The sequence below is a fragment of the Triticum aestivum genome, chromosome 7A (genome assembly GCF_018294505.1).
Source record: "Triticum aestivum cultivar Chinese Spring chromosome 7A, IWGSC CS RefSeq v2.1, whole genome shotgun sequence".
NCBI classification, from domain to species: Eukaryota; Viridiplantae; Streptophyta; class Magnoliopsida; order Poales; family Poaceae; genus Triticum; species Triticum aestivum.
In genome coordinates, this window is record NC_057812.1 from 3533777 (window position 1) to 3557552 (window position 23776).

The following is a 23776-nucleotide window of genomic DNA, read 5'->3' on the forward strand; positions in this document are numbered from 1 at the left end:
ACATAGGCGACCATGGCGTGCTGAAGGCGCCGCTCCAGGTCAGACATGGCGGCCGTGCGGCGGACGACACAGAGCTCCGCCGGCTCCATCTCCAGATCCTCTCTGGTCTGAAGCCTGGGAGCCGCAAGAAGCGGCCAGATTGGGCGCGCCGCCGAAGCAGAGGGCGGCGGCGGGGGAGGGGGGAGACCGAGTCGCCGGCAGGGGAGGTGACCGAACCACACCAGGCCAGACACGCGCGGCCGCAGCAGCTGAAGAGCCCGCAGCGTCCCGACCACCAGCCGAGGCCGAACGGCGAGCCACCTTGGCTACAGCCTCCCGCCGAAGCTCATCTTCAGAGGAAGGGCTGCGCGGCCGAGTGCAGCCTCTGGACTCATGGCCAGGCAGGCCGCAGCGGATGCAGACGACGTCGTTGGTGCAGTCCCACCGGAAGTGCCCCTTCTCCAAGCACCGAAAACACTTGTCGCGCATCTCAGGTGAGATCTCCTGACGGACGGGGGACGGGGGTGAGCGAGAGCGCGTGGCCGCCCCAGATTGCCGCGCGTCGAGCCGGCGCTTCCACAGGGTCTTCCTAGAAGGGGGGGCCTCCACCCAGGGGACCAGCCGGCGGCAGGGCTCCACCGCGAGCGCTGGCGCCGGCGCCGCCGCAGGCGCAGCCACCTCCCTTGATCCCTCCGAGGCCGAGGAGATGCCGAGGCCCGAAACGACGGGACGCTCGTGGTGCGGGAACGCGGAGGAGATGGAGCGCGGGCTCTCCGCCATGGACAGAACGAGCGAGCTCGAGGGGGAGGGTGAGGTGGCCGCCGTCGCCGGAGTGGCGGGCGACGAGAGGGTGGACGCCGGCGTCGGAGTGACGCACGGCGGAGAGCTCAGAATAGATGGTGCTCAGGTCGTCAACATGTTGTTCCACTTCAGATGACAATTTTAGTTGTAATGCAGGTGTGTTTTTCAGCCTGGAATGTACAAGTTAGTTATTTTTGCATTCAAGTTATTTAATTATTTTGTTGGTTTGTATGCTAGACGTCCCCCCGTTGACTCGCTGAGCTGCCCCCATATCCTCTTCTCCATCTTTCCCCTGTACCAGTGTTCTTCCCGAGCTCCTACAGGAAAGCCCATCCGGCTCCGGCCATCCGCCACTGCTCCGGCCACCGCCTCCTCCTCCTCCTCGCCACTGCCTCCTCTCCCGTCCAGCAGATCCAGCTGGCGAGCCGAGCTTGGCCTTCTCCACCAAATCCTCGCTGCGGCCCTTGACCTCAACCAGATCCGTGGTGGAGGAGCTGCTCCGGCGGCCTTGGTCGCAGCGGGCACCACGAGCTGGTCGGCCGTGGTGTGGGGATGGCAGTCGTGGTTGGCACTGTGGCCGGCAGCGTAGCCGGTAAGATCGTGCCCAAGCTCTTGGATTTCTTACTGGAGAAGCACAAGCTGCGGGGGGAGCTGGAGAATGAAATCAAGTACATCAAGAGCGAGTCCGCGATGATCTGCGCCGCCATCCGAGAGGACGGCGCTCACCCCCCGTGGAGCGGCGACGAGGTGCACAAGGAATGGATCCAGATGGTGCGCGACCTGGCGTACGCCATCGACGACTGCATCGACCGCTTCATGCACCGGGTGGCGCCGGTGGCCGGCGCGTCGTTCGTCCGCCGGAAGGCCCACAAGATGGAGACGGTGAAGGCCCGTAACGAGTTCGCCTCCGCCATCCGCCGTCTCAGGAAGACGTCGGAGGACGCGTCCGTGCTCCGAACAAAGTACACCACCGGCGTGTACGGACGCGGCGGTGGCGGTGGTGGTGCCTGGGAGTCAGGGCCAGCGGCACCTGAGACAGAGACAGACACCACCGTCTCAGCTGCTGGCCTGCCGGTGCCCGCCGTGGGAATGGACATGTCCCTGGATGAGCTCATGGAGCTGATAGGGGAAACCTCGGCGCAAGGCCAACAACCCAAGGAGCTCAAGGTGATCTCCATTGTAGGATTCGGTGGCATAGGGAAGACTCTGCTTGCCAGGTATGCATACAGCAACCCCGCCGTCGTTGGCCAATACCCAGCAAGGGCTTGGGTTCGTGCTGCCAAGAAAGGCGAAATGGATGTTCTCAATGACATACTCCGGCAACTTGGAATGGATCCCACCACCGTTTGTAGTGGTGATGGAAGTCAAGGCAGCGCCAAACTCTGCGCAACCATAAACGCTTACCTTCAAACCAAGAGGTGCGGCATTTTTTCTATGCTAGCTAATTTTCTATGTTTAAATTGGTATTCTTAACTCATTTTCCTTTCTATTAGTCCATAGAAAATAAGAATTGGCCCATTACACACCAACACTGCAGTTCATTGATGTAGCTAACAGAAGGCATCCTACCTCCTTTTATTTGTACTCCCTCCGTTCCTAAATATAAGTCTTTCTAGGATATCAATACAAACTACACACGGATGTGTATAGACATATTTTAGAGTGTAGATTCACTCAGTTTGCTCCGTATGTAGTCCGTAGTGAAATCTCTAAAAAGACTTATATTTAGGAACAGAGGAAGTAGATAACAAGAGGTTGCTTTAATTTCTTTCTTCATGCAAAAAGCAGAGCTCCTGCTTCCTTGTCCAAAAGCAGAGTAGCACAATTTGATTCCAGGAGCAATTAACTTATGTTCATTCACAACTTGGCTATTGCCATATGCTCTCAGAATTCAGATTAACAAGCTCATGAAAATGTAACAAGCTGAGCTTAAGCCTGGGTTGAAGCTCGTGACTTAATTGAGCCGAGCTCGAATAATTTACTAGAGCTTGATAGTTTTGCCGCAGCTCCTAAAACACCGTTGCCAACGCTAAAAATAATTAGGAGTACATCATAGCTGTAGTAAACATTCCACTAGCTGGAGCCACTCCAGTGTCTTCACACGAAAGATTCTACTAGCTATCGTTTTGGTAAAATCATAGTCTGTATGAAAACAATACCATTTCTCCATAAATAAGAGGGTCTAGTCGTCTAGTAGAATACAAGAATGGCACCAACAGTAGTAAGAGCGCATAGAGATGTAAGTACACTCTGTAACCAAGATCCAAAAATGTGTGATATGCTACATGGTGGGGTATTAAAAGCGAGATGCATTGCTCACCAAGCAATGTGTGTTCGCTTCAAAAACTAATTTCTGAAGTGACATTTTGTGTGAGAATGCTGAAGTCTGTCTTAATTGCTTTCTCTGAACTTTGAGTAGGGAATGTCTTGTGTTCTAAGATTCTAACTCCTTTGTACTATCGGTTATAGGTTCTTCATTGTAATCGATGACATGCAGACAGAGTTTTGGGGAGAAATAAAAGATGCTTTCCCTGTGGTCCCTAGGGAAGACAACAGAGTTATCGTTACGACGGTCAACCGGACCATAGCAAATAAGTGCAGCTCTCCTGCTGGTCATGTCTACTTAATGAGAACTCTTGCTGACAAACCCTCAAGAGAGTTGTTCTTCGAGAAAGCTTGTTTGGTGTGTCCAACACCAACCGGTGATACTGAGCTGGGTTCGGAAGTACTAAAGAAATGTGATGGCCTACCCCTTGCTCTTGTTTCCGCAGCCCAGTTGTTGCACGGTGACCCCACACGGGAACAGTGGGCACATCTGGGTGAAAACCTTGGCAGAGATCTGGCGACAAATGGCAACTTAGCAAGTATGAATCATGCGCTTGTCCGTAGCTACACCAGCTTAAGTAAGCAAGATGTCAAGATCTGCTTACTATATCTGGGAATTTACCCAAGTGGCCGTCCAATCAGGAGGGGAAGCCTTCTAAGGAGATGGTTAGCTGAAAAGTTAATCACAGAAGACCCTACATGCAGTGCCCTCAAGGTCGCTGTTGATAATTTCAATGAGCTGGTCAATAAAAGTATCATCCAGCCTATTACTTGTGCCAACAGCAGCAACAGCGCAGAGGCAAAGACATGCCAAACTCATGGTATGATGCTCGAGTTCATCCGGCACAACACTGAGAATTTTGTCACCTTGTTATACGATAATGCTCCGCTGCCCGGTAATGTCCGCTGGCTTTCTCTGCATAATGAAGTTGCTGTACGGTCCAACATAAATCCCAATGGTTTGCCTCTTCTCCGATCTCTAACAATCTTCGGTGAGGTGCGCAACTGTATGTTGGATTTTTCCAAGTATGAGCTGATGCGAGTTTTGGATCTAGATGAATGTGGTAACCAGTTGGAGGACAAGCACCTCAAGGTGATATGCAGCAACCTGTTGCTACTTAGGTACCTGAGCCTCAGGGGAGCTGCTGCAGTTACAGTTATTCCGAAAGAGATCAAGAAGCTTAAGCTTTTGGAGACACTGGATGTAAGAGGAACCAATATAAAGGTTCTACCAACACAAGTCATGAAGTTGCCATGCCTGATTCATCTGTTTGGAAAGTTCATTGTAGAAGACCGGAAAATGGGTAAGCTACAGACTTGGTTGGAAAAGAAGAGTAAATTGCAAACAGTAGCTGGATTTGTTGTAGACGAAAAGAGCCAAGGATTTGCACAGCTTACAGAGCATATGCATCAGTTGACGAAGGTGAAACTATGGTGCACGCGGTCAACTAATAAAAGTACCGATCCCATCGCCACCACTAGCAGCAACTTGAGTCACCTCTCAAAGGCCATTAAGGGGTTCATCATGAGAAGCACCCAGGTGAAAGAAGCTCACTCACTCTCACTGAATTTCAATGATGAATGGTTCCAAGGCTTGCTCGTGGACTTGTCCCTAGAAAAAGAAGCTCCCCCTTGCTACCTGAGCTCGCTCAAGCTACAAGGGGACAACATATGTAGCTTGCCTCCGTTTGTTACCATGCTGCGTGGTCTCACTAAGTTGTGCCTTTCATCCCCAAATCAACAGCTTCAGCTGGGTGAGGAGATTCTTGCTGCCCTGAGCAAAGTGTGTGGCCTGGAATACCTGAAGATCATTGCAACTCAACTAGCTGATCTCATCATCGGACCAGTAACACTTGGAAGCTTGCGGCGCCTATGCATCGTTGTGGAAGCCATGACAGAGCTGGAAATCCAGCAGGGAGCTTTGCCGCGTCTAGAATCGCTTCAGTTGCTATGTAAGAATCTTGATGGCTTTTGCCACGCGGCGGAGATCCAGTCCCTGCCACGTCTCAGTGAGGTTGCTCTCCATAATGGTGTGAACAGTGGAACAAAACAAAAGTGGAAAGAGGCAGCAAAAAGCCACCCCAGGCGTCCCAAGCTCTTGTTTGTTAAGTCGACCGAAGAGGTTGATGTGGAAAGTGAACCTGCGACGCCAACTACTGGTGCGACGTTGCCATTGAAAGGACCACACGGTGCCATTTCTACCAGGCAGTCTGGTAATCAAGGGTTGTGCATTATATTATGCTTAATCGCCACATTGGTTATTGTCATTGGCTGGTTTTCAGAAACGCGGCCTGCAAAAGAAACAGCACCTGGGCTCTCAGTAGCTGTCACTAATGGAAAATAAGGTTTTTCCATCAAAGAAGTGGATGCGGGCGATTGATTCTACATGGGTGTACCAGCTTCTCCTTTCAATTTGTACTTGTACTGCAACATGAGTTTACTTTCATGCATGTCGATTTGGTGGCTTTCTGCTGTAAGGGAGTCACTAGATATGCTGTAAGGATATATATTTGGTCCAAGGTCGATTTTGAAATTCATTTTACAGAACATTATAGTTATATTTCATTCAGTTACTCAAGATAATATTGCATTCGGTTACAGCACCTTATTTTTTTTATTTTTCTTACAATAATATATGTGTTGCATTTTGCGGAGAGCTTTTGTTTTAATAATTTGATTTCCCATGCTAGTATATGATCATTAGCATGGAAACTGTCAATTTTGCTTCCTCATTAATAATTTGGTTGTCATGTTGATACATGATAATTAGCATGGAAACTAAGGCAAGAACAAAAAGTGGAAGGGTTCAAGAATAAACAGATTGGTTCAAGTTTGTGCTGAGGATACCTACTCGGAGGAGGGTGCCCTACGGGTGTATCCGAACCAAATTACTCGGAAAAGTATATAGGGCCTCCTGGGTCCTATGCCCAATAATAAAGATTCAAAAGCAGAATGCTTTTGTTTTTTCTCCTAATTTTGAGCTCGACGCAGATTTAGGAGAGGACGGCACGTATAATTCTGGGGATCCCATCAGGTGCATTTTCGTGTGCATTTAGCTTTTGGGTAGAAGTCGGGCTGCTGGTAAGCTTGTGAATCAGAGCACAGCCCTTCAGGCCGAAGCGGAAGACTGTCAAAACCTGCACCGAGCTATCTCTTCTACTCCACTTTGCAAGATCGTGGTCCCCTTGGTGTCCTGTTCCGTGAAATCAAATTCCTCCTAGAGATAGGTTTTAGTCAATACAAGATTATGTACTGCCCGCGTGCTTGTAATACCCCAGCGCATGTGCTAGCGGCTGTTGGATCGTGTGGAGAACCGGATAGCCAGAATGTTTGGCAGTCAGACTTCCCAGTGGATGTAATCCGTGCTGTGACCACTGATTATGTTGGTCCGTCGTAATTTGGAATGCAAGGTGTTCCAGCTCAAAAAAAAAGGTTGGGCGGTTGAAGTGTTTTCTATGGTTAGTAGGGCGCTTTACAAAGCCTGGTTCACTGCTTTCCCCTCACATCTCTCTTGGCAACGGCAGCGGTGCATCAAAAGCGGTGGCACAACAACGGCAGCAGCCAGACCTTGCAGCTCTGTCAATCTCGCTCAACAACACAATGTTCTTCCCACCATGCCTTTCCCCTGTCGGCTATGGGAGGAAGAAGAAAAAAACAGAGAAGAACAAACCTGCACGAAAGCTTCTAAAATCAGTCTGAATATGTCCATAGAAGCTTCCCAACACCGTTCTAGAAAGCTATAGTATAGGCTGACCCGTTCGTGAAGCGCCAAGGGTGAGACGAGGGTACGTATCGGTGTGCGACTATGTGTCACCAATTGCGAGGTGCACAACTGCCTCGCCTATATAGGGCGACGACGGTGGGTCGGCCCAGTAGGACATAGCTTGTCCTGCTGACACACCTGACTTTCTTTTTTCCTCTTTTTACTTTATGTATATTTTAACTTAAATGAATATGCTTCAAAAAACAAAATTTAATTAACAAATTTAGAATAACGAATTTGAAGAAAAAATATAGTACAAAAAAAATGTTAGCACAGTTTTTAAAACTATTGATAACTTTCAGAAAAATGTTTGTGACACTGAAAAAATGTTCCCGAGTTTCAAAAAATATATGTTATTTTAGTAAAAAAAATAAATGTGCATACAATGTAAAAAATGGTTCGTGCCATCAAAGTAATGTACGTCACATTTGATGGAAATATTCCCGCGTTTAAAAAAATGTATGTGACAGTTAAAAAAATGTTGTAAATAAATTTTTCCCTAGGTTAATAATTTTTTTTATTTCTATCAAAAAATAATTGTGAATTTAAAGAAAGATTCACGTGTTTCAAAAAATGTCTGTGACAAATAAAAAATGCTTATACAATGTAAGAAAATGCTTATTTGCCATTTTAAAATATGTACGTGTATTTTTTTTTGTGTATCTGCAAATATGTTACCATATATTCCAAAAAGTGTTCAGCAGATTTTTTTTTAAATGTACATCATGTATTTGAAAATGTCTAAAATGTATCAGAAAAATGGCTCATGTGTGTTCCCAAAATGTACATTGTGTACTCAGAGGGCAAGGCTTGGCTTTCGACAGGTTTACTATGTGGAGATTTGGGGGGCTTTCTTTGCAGCGTTGAGTGGGCTGTCACTTAGATCAGTGCAAATCAATTTCTCAAAAAAAAAAGATCAGTGTAAATCGCGTTTTGACCTAGGGTGGGTTTACACGTACGGATATGTATTTGCAGTGGATGTAGTTGGCCACTCCCCCTCCCCTCTTTAGTACACTATGTGCTCACAGAAAGTAGATATGTGTTGAAAAAAAAACGATACGTGAACAAAAGAAAACCAAACAAAAAAGAATAAAACCAAAAATGAAGCAAAAGTATAACGAAAAAATAAAAAAAGAAGGAAACTGAAATTTTTAATTATAAAGAAAAAGAAAAAGGAAAAACTGGTGAAAAAACAAAAAAGCCGAAGAGAACCTGATTGCATTGATGAGATTCACTCGCCCATAGGCGATTCCTAATAGGAATCTACAGGCAAGACATGAACTCCTATTCCGTGCAGTGCATACCGAGGAGACGCAAAACGTGTACCCCTGCTCCCCCGTGCACCCTCTTGGGTAGACCCATGTGCGGAGCAGGACGACCCCTGTTTTTTAGCATCCGTTTAGTTTTTGTTTTTTTATTATTATATGTCTTTACTTTCGTCTTCAAAATAATTTGGGATTTCAAAAAAGTTCTAGATTTAAAAATTGTGAATTTTCAAATAAATAATTGAGAAATGATAAACGATTGTCAATTAAAAAGATGTTCCTGAATTTTGAAAAATGTTTGGGTAATCACAAATTGTCTGTTGATCAAAAAGCACCAGTAGTCCTAGAACTTGCTCTCAATGTGATGCTTTAATCCTACAACTTGAAATTTGACCCTACCCAGTCCCTCAACTTGCATAAAATGTGCAAATTTGGTCCTGACGAATCAGAGAGCGCCATGTGGACGTGTAGGTGCATACCCGGTCAATGCGTGCTCTTTTGCAAAAAGGCCCCTGGCGTTGCTGTGAATCAACCCGCACAGATGAGCACTTTGGGGTGTACAGATCAAGGCGTTACATTTGTAGAATAGCCACAGATAATTCTGTATACTCCTCTTTTTTGGATGTAGATACCCTGATTAATTTTACACTCTTTGGGGTGTTCATAATAATGCAAAAGATCTTTACATTCAGACTAGCTTGTTTGTAAACTAAAAAAAAGCTTGTTTGTAGCTTGGATGATGCTGGTTAGCGAGAAGTCGAGATTAAGCAGGCCGTTAGTGGGGAAATAACTAAGTGGTAAAGTCACTCAAAACAGGTCATGAGGAGTACAGATCAAAATGATGATTTATAAGCTCGCACACAAGAAGGGGTAAATCCTCTGAATGTTTCAGGCACAGAAGCTAACGGGAGCAGGATCCGAGTGCTCTGACGGCGCATAGAAGGTGGGTTTCAGGGCATCTGCCCGCCGCCGGCGCCCTGCTCGTCGCCGCCCCCCGGCCCTGCGGCCTCCCAGAGCCCTAGTATTTCGACGCGCCGGTTGGTCCGCTTCCTGATCTTGATGGCCACGTCCTGCGGGCTGAAGGCGCCCCAGACGCTCACCCGGCCATTCTTCCGGTCGATCAGGTGGCTCTCCAGCTCTGCCAATTTTGTTTCAGACAACGCAGAGCAAGACACAGAGCAACTTCAGAGAACGTAGGACGTACTACGTACCTTGCATCTGGAGCAGCGCCCTCCTGATCTTCTGGCAGTGGTAGCACCTGTTGCAGTTCTGTCAAGCTTCCCCCAACCCTATCAATGGCGGCCATCTTGGGAACGGCGAGAGCGAGGGCGACGGCGGCATCGCCGGCGGGGCTGACGGCGAGGCTTGAGTACACCGGGGACGCCGCGCTCCAGCCACCCGCCTCCCCCGGCTCGCCGTCGCCGAGGCAGCCGTACTTGAGCAAGCAGAGCACGAACAGCTGCCTCTTCCTCGCGTGCAGGCGGGATCAGTGCAAGCTCACATGATGGCCGTCATCTCCGGCGGCGAGGCCGGCGCCGGGGCCGTGGGACGAGGCTGCCCCGAGCAGCGTGAAGGTGGTGGCCATGCTTGATTTTATTTATCTTCCTGCTCTTTCTGCTTCTGTGTTCGGGTCATACACTCTCCCCCCTTCAAGATTTCTACTGATTCTTTTGACTGGCTTTAATTGTTTTGGCCCTGATGGGCGTTATTTTCCTGCACACACGTGAGAAAAACATGATGCACAACAGATCTTTTGGGCTGGAAAAAAAATCCATAATTCTTACGAATAGTATGAGTCAAAGTCAGTACTTGTAGAAAAAATTCTGATCAAATAGCAGAAGAGACTTGGTGGCTGTTTGGGAAAAAACAAGAGCTGTCTTGATCTATTATTTTGTTAGCAAACCAAGTTAGGGCCGCAGAAGTTGGCAACAGCTCACCGGGGTTACAAGGGGTTATCAGCAACGCCAGGGGCCTCTTTACAAAAGAGCACGCGCTGACCGGGTATACACCCACACGTCCACATAGCGCTCTCTGATTCGTTAGGACCAAATTTGCACATTTTATGCAAGTTGAAGGACTGGGTAGGGTCAAATTTCAAGTTATAGGACTAAAGCATCACATTGAGAGCAAGTTCTAGGACTCCGGATGCTTTTAATTTGCAATTTGTGACTATCTCGAGCAATGTTTCGAATATTCATTGAAATTTGTGACAACGTACATTGATGTTGTGTCAAGACACTAATTTGTTTCCGGATTTTTTCAAACATTTTTGAATGTACAACGGGCGACCGGTGCACCGGTAGCACAAATTGCCCCGGTGCACCAGATACATCCCCTTGAGCTCCTATTAGCTGGATGCATTGTCCTGTTTATTGGATATTGACCAATGACTTTTTGAGAAAATTTTACAGATTTTTCGAAAGCTCTCTATTACAAAAAAACAAATTCGAAAAATGATCATTTTTAATAAACAACTTTATATATTTGAAAGCAATTCACATATTTGAAAAAAAATCATGATTTCAAAAAAGAAGTACGAACTTAGAAAACACTCATTAAAAAAAGTGCACTAATTTGGGAAAAGCTCATTAATTTGAAAGAAGTACAAGAATTTTAGAAAAAATCATGAATTTTAAAAATTAAAGGATTTGCGAAAAAGTTCATAAATTTGAAAAAGTGGATTTAAGAAAATTCACAAATTTTGGAAAAAGTTCACCACGTTTAAAAAGTTGATGCATTTTAAAATACGTTCATGGACTTGAAAAAGTTCATGAATTGTGAAAGTTCACCAATTTAAAAAAGTTCATGAATTTGAAAAAAAAAGTTCAGAAATCTTGGAAAATGTTGAGAAATTTAACAAAATTCATGAATTTGGCAAAAAATTCACGCCCTTGAAAATGTTCACTAGTTAGAAAATAAAAAGGGGAAATAAAACAAAAATAAAAATGAAAATGAAAAAAGGGATAAAAACTAGTGGGAAAATCCTACCGGAATATTGACGCAACAAGCGGTAGATAGGATTCAGGGACAACAGTATTATCACTCCACTAGAGCGAAGCCCACTAGCTTGAACTCTACTAGACCTAGATAGCTAGCATATGAACTAAACTGATTCACGACGATCATACAAGGTCCCACATTTTGTCATCCATGAGATGCACATTTTTCTTCTCATGGAGACACAGATTTGCTTCCGTGAGGAAGAAAATAACGATTTTTGTTCTGCACTTATTTTCTTAGAACCGCAAAAATAATTCCTGCATTTTTTGTGTGCTTCCACTAGAAGCACACGTTTGCATCTTGTGGAAGCACAGATATGTTTTTCTCAAAAAGGAAAAAAAATCATGCTTTCGGCTTCAGATTTTTTGTTTTTTTAACCTTCATCAAAACTTATTACATGCGATCTAGTTTTAAAGATCTCGACGCAACAAATCCAACTGTGAAAATGGTTCGAGATTTGCATGCACGGTTCAAGAGATAAATATTTTAAAATATAAATCTAGGTAAAAAGTAACTTTTTAAGGGGTACCCCATAACTTGTGATTTCGTGTTTATAGCGAGACCAAAGGACGCGCCTATACCTCACGCAACGCGAATGGGAGGCTTGCCCCACATCGCCTCCAACGTCAAGCTAGCTAGCTTGTTTCTTTCTTGTTTTTTCATAATTATTTTTGTTTTCCTTACGTTTGTCTATTTCTGAATTCTAAATATTTGTATTTCAAAAAATATTAATTCTGCCATTGAACAAAATGTGCTACGTGTATAGAAAAATATTAAACCTATATACCAAAACATTTAGATGTATAACAAAAATAAATAATGTATATGAAAAATGTTAAACAGGTATTAGAAAAATGTTCATGACCTATACAAAAAATTTAAAAGTATACGACAAAATAGACATGAAAACATATATTTAAAAAATGTTAAACCTGTATAAAACAAACATCTATATGTATAACAAAAATGTATGATGTGCATGAGAACAATAGGCATGAAAATATCTATTTCAAAATGCTAAACATGAATTAAAAAATATTCTTGATGTATACAAAAATTGTACGACGTGAAAAGAAAATGTAAAGATGAGTTGAAAAACTATAAAGTAAAAACGAACAAAAAGAAATGAAGTGAAAGACAAAGAAAACACTAACCGTTAGGAAATCACACAGAAAAGGAAAGTAAAGAAGCTAACCATTGAAAACCGTGAGGAAAAGCACAGAAAAAAACATAGGAAAAACAACAATGAAACCAAAAAACCATAAAAAAATATAAACAGCAAACCAAAGAAAAGACAAAAAAAATATAAACAGCAAACCAAAAAACCAAAAAACCAAAGAAAACTATAAACAAAGAACACAAAAAGAAAGAATCTAAATAGTGGCGCCGCACCGTGTCCTTCCCATGCTGCGGGCGCAGCACGCTGCGATTCGTGTGCGCGCACGTCGGGTTTGTGTGTGTGTGTTGGACTACAGCATGTGTGATGTGTCACTGTCGGACCCCTAAAAAAAAGACCACAGTGGTCACGCAACACACTTGATCTGTGTCACTGTGTGCTACAACGCCAGCATTTTCGCTAAACTGCTAAAGTAACTGAAGTAACTGCATTATTTAACAATGACTAACTAGTTTGCCCATTGTACCTTTTGCTACGGTAGGTCATCAGCTATATTTCTTTTTCCGCTGATTTGTTGCGCATCTACATACATCTCAAAGGTGGATTTCTCATCATCTATAACCACACATGCACGACTCACCAAAACCTTAGAAAAAACAGATTTCTTATCTTATGTTGACAGAGACGTCTTAGCATGGACAAAATTCAAACACGTTGTGATTGTGTGACAATTGAGGCCACCAGGTAAGTGACAACACAAATGAAATGCCATGTGGTAAAAGAAAAGACATGAACCTATTAGGGTCTTGATTCATAATTATTAGGTTCGGAGAGTGATATTTTTTTTCTCCCGTTACAATGCACGGGCTTTTTTGCTAGTTGAGATCATAATGCAATAAAGAAACATCAACACTTAATGGTATCCAAACTACAAGCAACTTAAAAGCCGGATATTTCTTCGGGGACTCTCTTGAGCTCATTCGTGTCTTTTGTGTAGTCACCAACTGCATGAACTCCGGACTTTAGAATCACTTAATGGTGCAGAAACTGTTACAAAAGCCTCACGATCAGCACGATGGCAACATAAGCTTCTCCAACGGTGATCTTGAGCCGCCTCAACCATGGTAACGACCTGTGGTTAGTTGCAGCCATACAATCTGGTAGCAACATAACTAGTCAATCAATGCATGAAGATAAATAGATAATTAAAATCCAAATCACCTAGCTAATCACTTACTAATCACGATAAAAAAAGTAGTTTTCCAGAATTAAATCAGGTTGAAGAATCCAAGTCGAAGTAAAGGAGGGCATATTTCCTTCTTTGGAAAGAAACATGAGCAGTACCTTTTATCGGCTGATCTTTCCAAGGAGCAATCCCACAATCTCATCCGGTTCTTGTTTCTGCTTTGTGCTTTCGTCACCATAGAAACTGCAGTTCGTTTTCATGACCATAGAAACTGTAATCCACCAATTGGACGTTGATCTTCGGATTGCTCTGATGATTACTAACGACGGTCCTCAAGGCAGAGACTGCATCAGTATTAGCAGTTGCTCCTCCAATTTTTGCAGAGATCTCTTTAAGACCTGGCATACGCTCAATGGTGATAACTGCATTAGCATGTCGATGTTGATCCATTTGGGGGATGACATTGAAACCTAACATGAGCTTCTCAAGATTAGGCATTGCAGCTGACTCAAATTTGAGCCAAGGTGCACTGCACCTGAACTTGAAGTACTTGAGAACTGAGAACCCAGCATTGCCAAAGATGATCTTGTCAACGGGCTCTGTCTCCACATACAGAGACAGAGCAGTGAGGGCAGGCAATCCTCTGAGAATATCAACACAATTTAACTGCAGTTCCCTCACTGTAATCTTCAAGATACATAGGTTGCCAAGTTCTTTAACCCACTGCGGAACTTGGGAAAATGTGATGCAGCTGTGCGGCGAGAATTCGAATCTCTGGAGAAGAGGGGGAGGTGCCAAACCGTCCCAGCTAATGATTACTCTTGAAGCATCTTTATGCCAAGATCCATCATCATGAGTCAGAGCTAGAGTTTTCAGGTAGCCATGTCCTCCCAGTAAAGTTCCCAGGGCTTCCATGCTATGGTCCAATGATGGCGGTGTAGTAGAAGAAGAGGTGAGATGAAGATTGTGCAGGTTGTTCAGCTTGCCAGTGCTCCACAGACTGCTGACAGAGTCACCCATGCTGCCAATCAAATCCAGCAGGTTTCTCTCAACAGGAAGAGTCAGGTTGAACAAGTGTGGGAGATGTATAATATCCCATGGAATAGCAGTGACTCTTGTTGCAGCCATGATATCCAGTGTTTCCAAATGTTGCAGCCCTTGCATACGGTTTGGTAGTATTATGCAGGCATCACTTGCAATCTTCAAATATCTCAGCAGAAACAGTTCTGAAATCCCAGTAAGGTCTAAGGGGTCGTGGTCGCCAGGATGGCCGGATAGATTGAGATTTAGAACACGGAGAAGCTTGAACTCTCTAATACAAGGCATGCACTCAAATAATCCAGAAAATCTAAGTGACCGAATTTGTGACCTGCTCATGTTCGTCGGTGTCTTGGCATATCTTGCATTGCCAAAGAGGAGAGACAGTCGACGGACAATATGAGAAAATGATACATTCTTTCGGCTGTGGTCTATTGCCACAATGAAATTCTCTTCTACAGACTTGCGCACAATGAAATCATGTATGGCGTCATGAACTGCACAGGAAACCACCTCACTGTTGTAACTGATACATATAGGTTGGATGAATCTTCTACCAATAAGTTGATCGAGATAGCTTTCTGCAACTCTATCAATGTCTTGCCCTTCTGTTGTGTAAACAAAATCTTGAGCCACCCACTGATTGAGCAAATCATACTTGAAGAATTCATAGCCCTCTGGACACATACTAAGAGATAGCAAACATGACTTCAGATAATGAGGAAGGTTATTGAAGCTCAGATTCAGTGCTTGTCTCGTTCTTTCTGATGCCGAGAAACAAGAGCTTAACGACCGATGGATGTGCGTCAAAAGATCAATTGACATGACAGGTTGGCTTGCTAAAAGACCAGCTATGCTGATTGTTGCTAGCGGCAGACCACCACATATTTGAACAATTTTGTTTAAAGCCTCTTTCAACTGTTCAGGGCAATTGCTGTCAGAGCCAAAAAGTGTGTTGAAGAATAACTTTCTTGAGTGATCATCATCTAGGGGCTTCATCTGAAAAACATACTCTGATTGATAGCAGCAACATGTTAATGCAACATCTTCGATCTGTGTAGTTGTTATTATTCTGCTGCCATGACTACCCTTCGGAAAAGCATGATTAATAATGTCCCATACTGATGCATCCCATACATCATCAAGAATAATTAAGTACCTGCATGCCAATAATTAGCACATATTAGTGTATGGAGAACATGCAAGTTTAAGTCTAATATATATGAAGAAAAACAGTACTACCTTTTGTCTTGTAGATGGGTCTTGATATTGTCAATGAGGCCAGTCTCCTTACAATCTGGTGTGGGGTGCTGCCGCTGGAGTTGAGAGAGCATGTCATGGAAAATTCTCTTCGTGTCAGGCTGTTCGGACACCCGAATGAAAGCTCGACACTGGAAGCTCTTACCAACTTTGTTGTACAAAGCTCTAGCGAGTGTAGTCTTACCAAGACCAGAAGATCCATGAACAGACATGACCTTGAACTGCTTGCCCTCATCATTTTCCATTGAGTTGATAAACTCGTTCATCCGGCCATCAATTACTATGTGGGTGGTTTCTTCACCATACTGCATTGGGAGCATAGGGCCAAGGGATACAAACCTACGCCTCAAGTTACTGCAAGAATGGAGATCATACCTCTGGTGTCGTTCAATCGCCTTCTGGACGAACAAGCTGAACTGTGACACCCTTCCCGCAGTCCCCTCGTGTCGTGGCTTGAGCCTCTTGGAAGTCTTGGCATGACCGGACAATTTGAGTCGGGATCTGGTGCCCTTGATGTTGTTTGAGGATTCTGCAGGCTGCACAAATAATAAGCTGTCGATGTAATCCTCTATGTCGTATGACAGGTCGTGCGCCTCATTCATCCAGCACTTGGCTGTCGGGGGAGGCTCCTCCAGCTCTGACAGTTCATCTAGGTAGGAGCTTATCTCTTCAATATCTTCTCTTAGGAGTTGCATCCCATCCTTGACACTCTTGGAGCAGCATCCCTGAGGAGGAGCTAGCAGCAGCATGTCCAGCTTCGCACCAAGAGCTCTCATGGCGCTAAGAGACACACTCACCGAACCATCTAGTTAATCAAGCGCGCACAAGAGTCAAGACAGAGAAGACAGAGGTACGGAATTAATTAATTAAGGAATTAACATTTGCATGCATAGATCAATGAAGTACTGTACTCGACCTGATAGAGACAGAAATAAAGAGAAATCGAGACAAGAGATGGATCAATCAAGCAACACTCACCAAGCAACGTCGAGATATTAGATGATGTCAATATGCGAGCTTCCTCAAGGACGGTATTGTTTCTGTCTCGCTCTAGAGTACCAGATTGCTCCACTGCACATCCGGTGCTTGCTTCAATAATAAGTGGTCTCTTGGCGCCCCGCGAAGCACTTATCAGCCCCCCCGTCTCCCTGACTTTGCCTACGTCCTCGATCGAAACATCTAAACACACGTAAACAAGTATACAATTAAACTAATGGTTGTGTCCATTTGGTGGTCGACGGAAGTCGAAATGGGCATCAGTCAAATTTTAATAATTAATTAATAGATGTCAAGAGAAATCTAGACAAAGCTAGCTGGAGTGAGTCCCAAGAGAAAAAAGCTAGGTGTAGAGATGGATCAAACAACACTCACCAAACAACGTCAAGATGTTAGATGATGTTGTTTCCTCAAGGACAATGTTGTTCCCATCTCGATTTTGACCACCAGATTGCTTGGCTGCAAATTCGGCGCTTGCTTCAGTAATAATTGGTCTCTTGGCGTCCAGCGAAGCACTTATCGGCCCCCCTGTCTCCCTGAGATCAACTATGTCCTCGATCGAAACATCTAAACACAAATAAAGATACAATTAAACTAAGGGGAGTGCCTTGATTTGCGGTGGATGGAAGTCGAATTGGGCATCAGACAGATTTTCAGATTTAAATAATACTAGATGGAAACAGAAACCAAGAGAAAGTTAGCTGAGGAGATTCCCATGAAAAAAGTTAGCTGGGGAGATGGATCAAGCAACACTCACCAAACAGCGTCGAGATGTTAGGTGATGTTGTTTCCTCAAGGACAATGTTGTTCCCATCTCGCTCTTGACCACCAGATTGCTTGGCTGCAGATTCGGCGCTTGCTTCAGTAATAAGTGGTCTCTTGGCATCCAACAAAGCACTTACCGGGCCCCCTGTCTCCCTGACTTCACCTACATCCTCGATTGAAACATCTAAACACATGCAAATAAAGATACAATTAAACTAAGGGGATTGCCTTTATTTGCGGTGGATGGAAGTCAAATTGGGCATCAGACAGATTTTCATATGTAAACAATAGATGTCAACAAAAATCAAGAGAAAGTTAGCTGAGGAGATTCCCACGAAAAAAAGCTAGCTAGGGAGATGGAAAAAGGAACACTCACCAAACAACCTCGAGACGTTAGATGATGTTGTTTCCTCAAGGACAATGTTGTTTCCGTCTTGCTCTTGAGAACCAGATTGCTTGACTGCATACTCAGTGCTTGCTTCAGTAATAAGTGGTCTCTTGGAGTTGAGGCCTCCTCTTACTGTTCGATCGTTGCCTCCTTCATACCGTGGAGGCTTTCGGATATACTGACCTGCAGATATGCCAAATCATCACGTTAGCATCGCATGTTATCATCAAATTTGATGTGAGAACATTAGACATAGGGGAGATTGATTATTTACCAAGGCGCTCCTGCGTATACCGAGTTACTTCGCAGCTTGGATTTTCATGACTGTCGTCATCAAAAATTATAAGTGGGACAGAGGAGACCAAGTGGAAATACTCTCCACCTTCTCTGCATCGTCTTTTCAACTCTGGGCATGCAAATATGCCCAAGTGTTCAAGGGCTGGCAACCGCTCCAGAAGACCATGAGGGAATTTCTCCATAGCTGGACAATCAACAATCACTAATTCCCTAAGAGAAGTGAGGCCACCCATTCCATCAGGCAGCCCTTTCAAGCCACGACAGCCAATCACATCCAGACTCCTCAGCTTGGCCAGATTTCCAAGGTTCGAAGGCAGCTTGGCCACACTGTTGCAGTCTGAAATCGTCAAATACTCCAGGGATAGCGGAAGGGTCTCCTCAAACGATGAAGTGTTCCCCTCCAGGTTTTCACATCTACTGATATACAGAGAGCGGAGGCGATTCAAGCACCGGAGCCCCTCTGTTGGCCAGCGGACAAGATTGCTGCATCTCTGAATTGCCAACTCTTCCACGAACGGAAAACATTTCCAAGGCATAAGGTGTGATCTAGACAAATCGGAGCTTGTGACCAAGCTGCTGGGGCCTTCCAGAGCCAAGTGCTTAAGTTTTTCAAGAGATCTTTGACTTTGGCTTTGCTGCGCATCTAGAGGCAACATGGGTATTTCTTCCGGAGACCCAAGAGTTAAACTGATGAGAAATGGCCAAGAACCCAAACGGATGTTCATAAAAACTAAACCGACTATAGTACTGTGAACTCCAACTATAGTCAACTCGCTGACAATGGGGGTCACTGGAATACTGGCAAGCTTGGGGCAGTTTTCGATCCTTAGCTCTTCAACCATCGGGAACATTACCAGGCTATCATCAGGCTCTCCCACACTGTTTTCTGCCCATATCTCCAGGCTTCGTAGCTCAATCAACATCATCCTCTTCAACCTTGGGAAAATCTGCACAGGGGTAATGCCTCCAGATACCACATAAAGGCTATTACATAATGTTGTCAGGTTATCCATCTTCTGTAAGGACAACATTTCTAGAGATACTGAGAGCCATACTACAGGTATACTCTTGCATCTTGGGCAGTTGGAAATTTTGAGTTCTCTCAAGTAGTTAAACATATGAGGCTTTCTCATCCATTGTGATATTTCTAGGCCACCATATCCATGTATCTCCAACTTTTGGATATTACTATGAGGTTCTAAGCACTGAAGCACTTCTTCCACATTATAGGCCATATTTTTAGGCCCATCATCTATTTCTTCGTCCCAAGAGAACAACAACTCACTTAAATTCTGCTTCTGATTGAGATTGGCTTCTTTTGCATTTTCCCCACTCTTTATCTTCTTCAAATTCAATAGCTCCAACCTATTGCTAAGGTGTTGCAAGCCTTTGAGCTGCTCTATACCAAGGCCATCTCCAGTATCCACAACAAATGTTGTTAATATGTAAAGGCTGTTCAGTAGACCAAAGTTTGGAGACATACTTTCGAGACGGTCACAACCAGAAAGGTACAAATGCATGAGCTTTCTTAGTCCTGCCATATCTTTTGATAACTGCCGCAACTCCTTGCAATCTATGAGCCTCAATGTTTGCAAGTTATACAACACACATATTGAATCTGGCAACGCAACAATGTCAGACCCAGAGAGGTCAAGATACCGTAAATGTTTTGCATGTATGGCCTTGCAAATGACAATTGAAGAAGGGGAGCAATGCAGCGCTCTTAGTGATGCTGATTCTTGAAGCAAGTCTTTTACATCCTTGTGTAATCTGCTCCAAAAATTATAGCGATCCTCGTATGATTCTGAAGGAACTAACAAAGTGCGGAGGTTTGTTCTGCCTTTGCATAACACACGGATTTGTTCCAATTCGGCCTTTGACATTTGCATGTGACAAACATCTTTTAACAATGTTTTCTGTTGAGTCAGTTCTTCTATACTTGAACATTCATCTGTAACATCTTTTGCTAGATCATGCATTAAGTCATGCATTTTACATACTATTGTCTCATATTGTGTGTTATCCCCATAGACAGTATAGACAGCAGATTTGACTACCACTTTCTTATCTTGGAGGAAGGACATCAAAACCAGCTGATTGAAAATGAATTCTCCTTTCTGTGTTAAATCCATTGTTCCCTCTTCTTGAATAAGGCCATTTGCCATCCATAGTTGGATCAACCTATCCTTCTCAATCTCATAATCCTTGGGGAAAACTGCACAGAATGCAAAACATTGCTTCATTTCAGATGACAAGTGTCTGTAGCTTAACTTTAGTATGTGCATGACCTCATTGCCTCCATGACTATCCCAAATGTTACTTTTTTCTATGGCCTTCCATTCCTGTACTTGTTGCTTTGAACTCAGCAATCCACCCATTGTCTTGAGAGCAAGAGGTAACCCCCCGCATTTATTGACAATACGCCTTCCGATGCTGACCAACTCTGCTTGCTCCTCAACACCATGGCTAAATGCTTTGTTCGAAAACAATTCCCATGAATCTTCTTGACTGAGAAATACTACCTCATGGGGCTCAACGGTGCACATTATAGAGGCCACTTGCTTGCTTCGACATGTGACAACTATAACACTTCCTGGTCCTCCAACAGAACACAATAGTGGCTTCAATGCATCCTCCCACATCCTCTTGTCTTCATTCCATACATCATCGAGAACAAGTAAAAATCTAATCCGGCCAATGACTTGCTCAAGTCGCTCTTGCAATGGTTCAATGCTGTCAGGCAGATCGCAACTTCTGTTTGTAGCCAACTCAATGATGGATTTCACAAGAGCAATGGCATCAAAGTTGTCTGACACGCAGTGCCACATCTTCAACTGGAAGTGTTGTTGGACCTGCTGGTCATTATACACCATCTTAGCAAGAGTCGTCTTGCCAATACCTCCCATCCCAACGATGGGCAGCACCCGCACCTTCTGTTGATCCTGCTGGTCCAGCAGCAGCTTCACCAACACCTCCTTATCATCGTCTCTTCCAAAGATTTTGGTAGAGTTGTCCAGATTGAAGTGCATCTGCCGCCAAGGAAGTTGCTGCTCCACCCTATGGACAGAACTCTCCAGTCCAAACTTGTTCATCTCCACAACCAACTTATTGATCTTCTTGAGGACGTTCTTGAGCTTCTTGCTCATTTCAAGACGGAAGAACAGTGGGATGCGGTGCGTGATGTAGCTGAGTAACTTACGGGAAGTGGATCCGCTGATCTTAGACTGGCGGAGCAGCGCCTCGTACTGGAAATCGTCGAGAACGTCACTGGCCTCATAGGTGACGGACTTGAGATCTTTCATCCAGCTCTTGACATAGGCGTTTGTCTCGCTCCTCTCCTCAGTGTTCGCCAGCTTGCACTCTATGGCTAGCAGATGGCGCTCCAGCAATTGGCGGTCGTCGTCGAGGCCACACATGCTGGTCATGTTCACGACGAGTGCGTCTGCGGCCTTGCCGGCCACGCGGTGCACCAGAGGGAGAAGCAGCGACTCTGACATTATCTTGCAGCTCGGAGGAATAAGAAACTGCAGCATATATATATGAAAGAAGAGAAGAGGTTAAGCTGACAGAACACGGACAACCTTGTAATCTTACTATGAAGGCAGGAAACATTATGATCCTAGCTTCAAAGCATGGCTTACCCCCTTCTAATCCTCCTTATATTTTACTTTATTTCTTAGATCCACAATAGCTTAGCTTGTATAGCTCTTGTACATACTTTTTGATATACATACATTAAAAAAGTCATGTTCCGTACAGCTAAAAAACGACAGAACATGGAGAACCGATGAAGAGCAAAACAAGGCAAGGATTGAGGGAGAGCAATCACCTCAACGACGCCCAAATTTGATCTTTGGTGAAAGAGCGACGATGGTGCTGCTCGTTCGTCGCCGCCCCTGTGCAGATCTCTCACGCGTCAAGGGATTGTGTGGTTGCTGACTCCGTCTTGCAGCTTGTACTAATCCGCGAGGAGGCCGCCGAGCTTCAGGAGAAGGCTGCCCATGCCCCCCGACGCCGCGTCCATGGCTCGCGCGGCTGGTTGCGCCAAGGTCGCCGGGGTCGGAGCGGCAGAGCCGGCGTTTGGAGGCCACGGGATGACGCTGCTATGGCCAGGGCCGAAGTGGCCGGCGTTTGGAGGTGGAGGGAGAACGGCGAGGCGGTGCTATGGCCGGCGGTGGCGGGGTCGGGGCGGCCGGCGGCCCTGGGGTCGGAGCGGCAGAACTGGCGGTGGCGGGATCTGGGGTGAGGAAAGTGTGTAGAGCAGAATGAGAGATTCGGCTGCCGGAATTTTGACTTTGGAGTAAACCTACAGCACATGGGAACAGTTCTCAATCGGCCGACCGGCTGAGCTCTCGCGTCGGTCGCGTCGGCTGTGTGACACGCATCCAGCGGAACCCACGCATGGACCAACGAAACGCTAACGGTGTGTAGAAACCATTGTTTTTTAGCTAGTCACACGTAACTTATAGACTAGTAACATATGTTAGAGCATCTCCAGCCGCGCCCCCAACAGGCCCTCCTCAGGCATTTTTGCCGCGCCGGCGCCGAAAAAACGGCCCAGTCGCGCCTCCATAAGCCCGTTTTTCATCGGCTCGGACCAAAACTGGTGCCGGCGGACCCAGGCCGAACCCGGCGCCCTGGGGGGCGCCTGGGGAGCCGGCACAAGTGAAAAGGGCGCGTGGGTCCGCCCTGTCGGCGAGTCGAGCGCCTCTTCCCGCTTTTTCCCCACTTCCCTCCCGCTCGCCTTCCTCCCGCCATTCTCTTCCTTCCTCCCGCCAAACTCCCTTCCGCTCGCCTTCCAGTCGGCCGCCATGCCACCGAAGAAGTACGTCGTCCCACGTGCGGCGGCAACCACGACTGGCACCGTCGCCTAGCCGAAGTAGAGGAAGCCGAGGGCGCCACCGTCCAAGCCACCGGGCATGCCAAATGCCGAGTGGAGGGCGGAAGTTCAGCGAGGGGAGGCTGTCACCGCCGACCGGCGGAACAGGGCCATCGCCAAGAAGGCCCGCGACAACGCGGCGCGCGCGGGTGCGGCTGCCTCATCGGCGGACCAGACGGGGATGATGAATCCACCCGGGCCACGCCCAGTACGCGCCCTGGGGACAACAAGGCGTCGGTTCTCCGCAGCCATGGGGATCGCCCTCGCCGGGCTACGCCGACGGGGACGCGCACGGTGGGTTCAACCCAAACGTGACCTTCCCCCATGGACATCCAGCCCAGCGCACACCCTCGCCCGCCTTCTTCGGCGTGCAGTACCCTCCAAACAACTACTCGCCTCCCGCCTACGCGTCCTCACCGACGCCCCCTTTCCGCCGTGGCCCGCTGCCCTTCTCGCACCTCGGCGACACCGACGAGACCGAAGCCGACATGGACGACATCATCGCGGCAGGTTCGGCCGCGGCCGCCGCGTCTCCCGGGTTCGTCACCCAGGACGAGACGGTGGATCTCAGCGGCAGCATGGACGGCGAGCTTGGCTACGTCTACGGCGTGGACGAGCAGGAGGCGCAGGAGCCGGAGGAGGACGAGGAGGAGGAGGAGGAGGAGGAGCCGGCGCCTGTTCCGGCGAAGGGGCGCAAGAAGAAGAAGCGGGCGGCCA

The 23776-nt window shown here is 46.0% G+C and overlaps 2 protein-coding genes across 3 annotated transcripts; one reads left to right on the forward strand and one right to left on the reverse strand.

Annotated features, from left to right (window-relative positions):
- Positions 1–659: 659 nt before the first annotated feature.
- On the forward strand, positions 660–5705 carry LOC123149155 (disease resistance protein RGA4). Of its 2 annotated transcripts, XM_044568686.1 has the most exons (3): positions 660–936; positions 1018–2198; positions 3250–5705. In XM_044568686.1, the coding sequence occupies exons 2-3, from the start codon at positions 1333–1335 to the stop codon at positions 5447–5449; spliced, it is 3066 nt and encodes a 1021-aa protein (XP_044424621.1). In that variant the 5' UTR covers positions 660–936; positions 1018–1332; the 3' UTR covers positions 5450–5705. The 2 variants fall into 2 exon arrangements, with proteins under 2 accessions (XP_044424621.1, XP_044424622.1); XM_044568687.1 differs by lacking the exon at positions 660–936 and having other exon boundaries at positions 1014–2198.
- A 7321-nt stretch (positions 5706–13026) lies between these two features.
- On the reverse strand, positions 13027–22453 carry LOC123149154 (uncharacterized). The gene is made up of 9 exons (XM_044568685.1): positions 22010–22453; positions 18158–21704; positions 17872–18066; positions 17488–17679; positions 17106–17297; positions 16713–16913; positions 15717–16539; positions 13595–15633; positions 13027–13407 (listed from the first exon to the last, which is right to left on the reverse strand). The coding sequence occupies exons 2-8, from the start codon at positions 21675–21677 to the stop codon at positions 13668–13670; spliced, it is 7089 nt and encodes a 2362-aa protein (XP_044424620.1). The 5' UTR covers positions 21678–21704; positions 22010–22453; the 3' UTR covers positions 13027–13407; positions 13595–13667.
- Positions 22454–23776: the final 1323 nt, after the last annotated feature.

Bases quoted from the DNA above. Each gene is read 5' to 3' on its own strand.
- LOC123149154 (XM_044568685.1), bottom strand. From the start codon at position 21,677: ATGTCAGAGTCGCTGCTTCTCCCTCTGGTGCACCGCGTGGCCGGCAAG. The intron at 17,298-17,487 runs GTGAGTGTTGCT...ATTTGTGTTTAG, and splicing joins TAACATCTCGACGCTGTTTG to ATGTTTCGATCGAGGACATA. The intron at 16,540-16,712 runs GTGAGTGTTGCT...TTGATTAACTAG, and splicing joins TAATATCTCGACGTTGCTTG to ATGGTTCGGTGAGTGTGTCT.
- LOC123149155 (XM_044568686.1), top strand. From the start codon at position 1,333: ATGGCAGTCGTGGTTGGCACTGTGGCCGGCAGCGTAGCCGGTAAGATC. The intron at 2,199-3,249 runs GTGCGGCATTTT...TATCGGTTATAG, and splicing joins GCTTACCTTCAAACCAAGAG to GTTCTTCATTGTAATCGATG.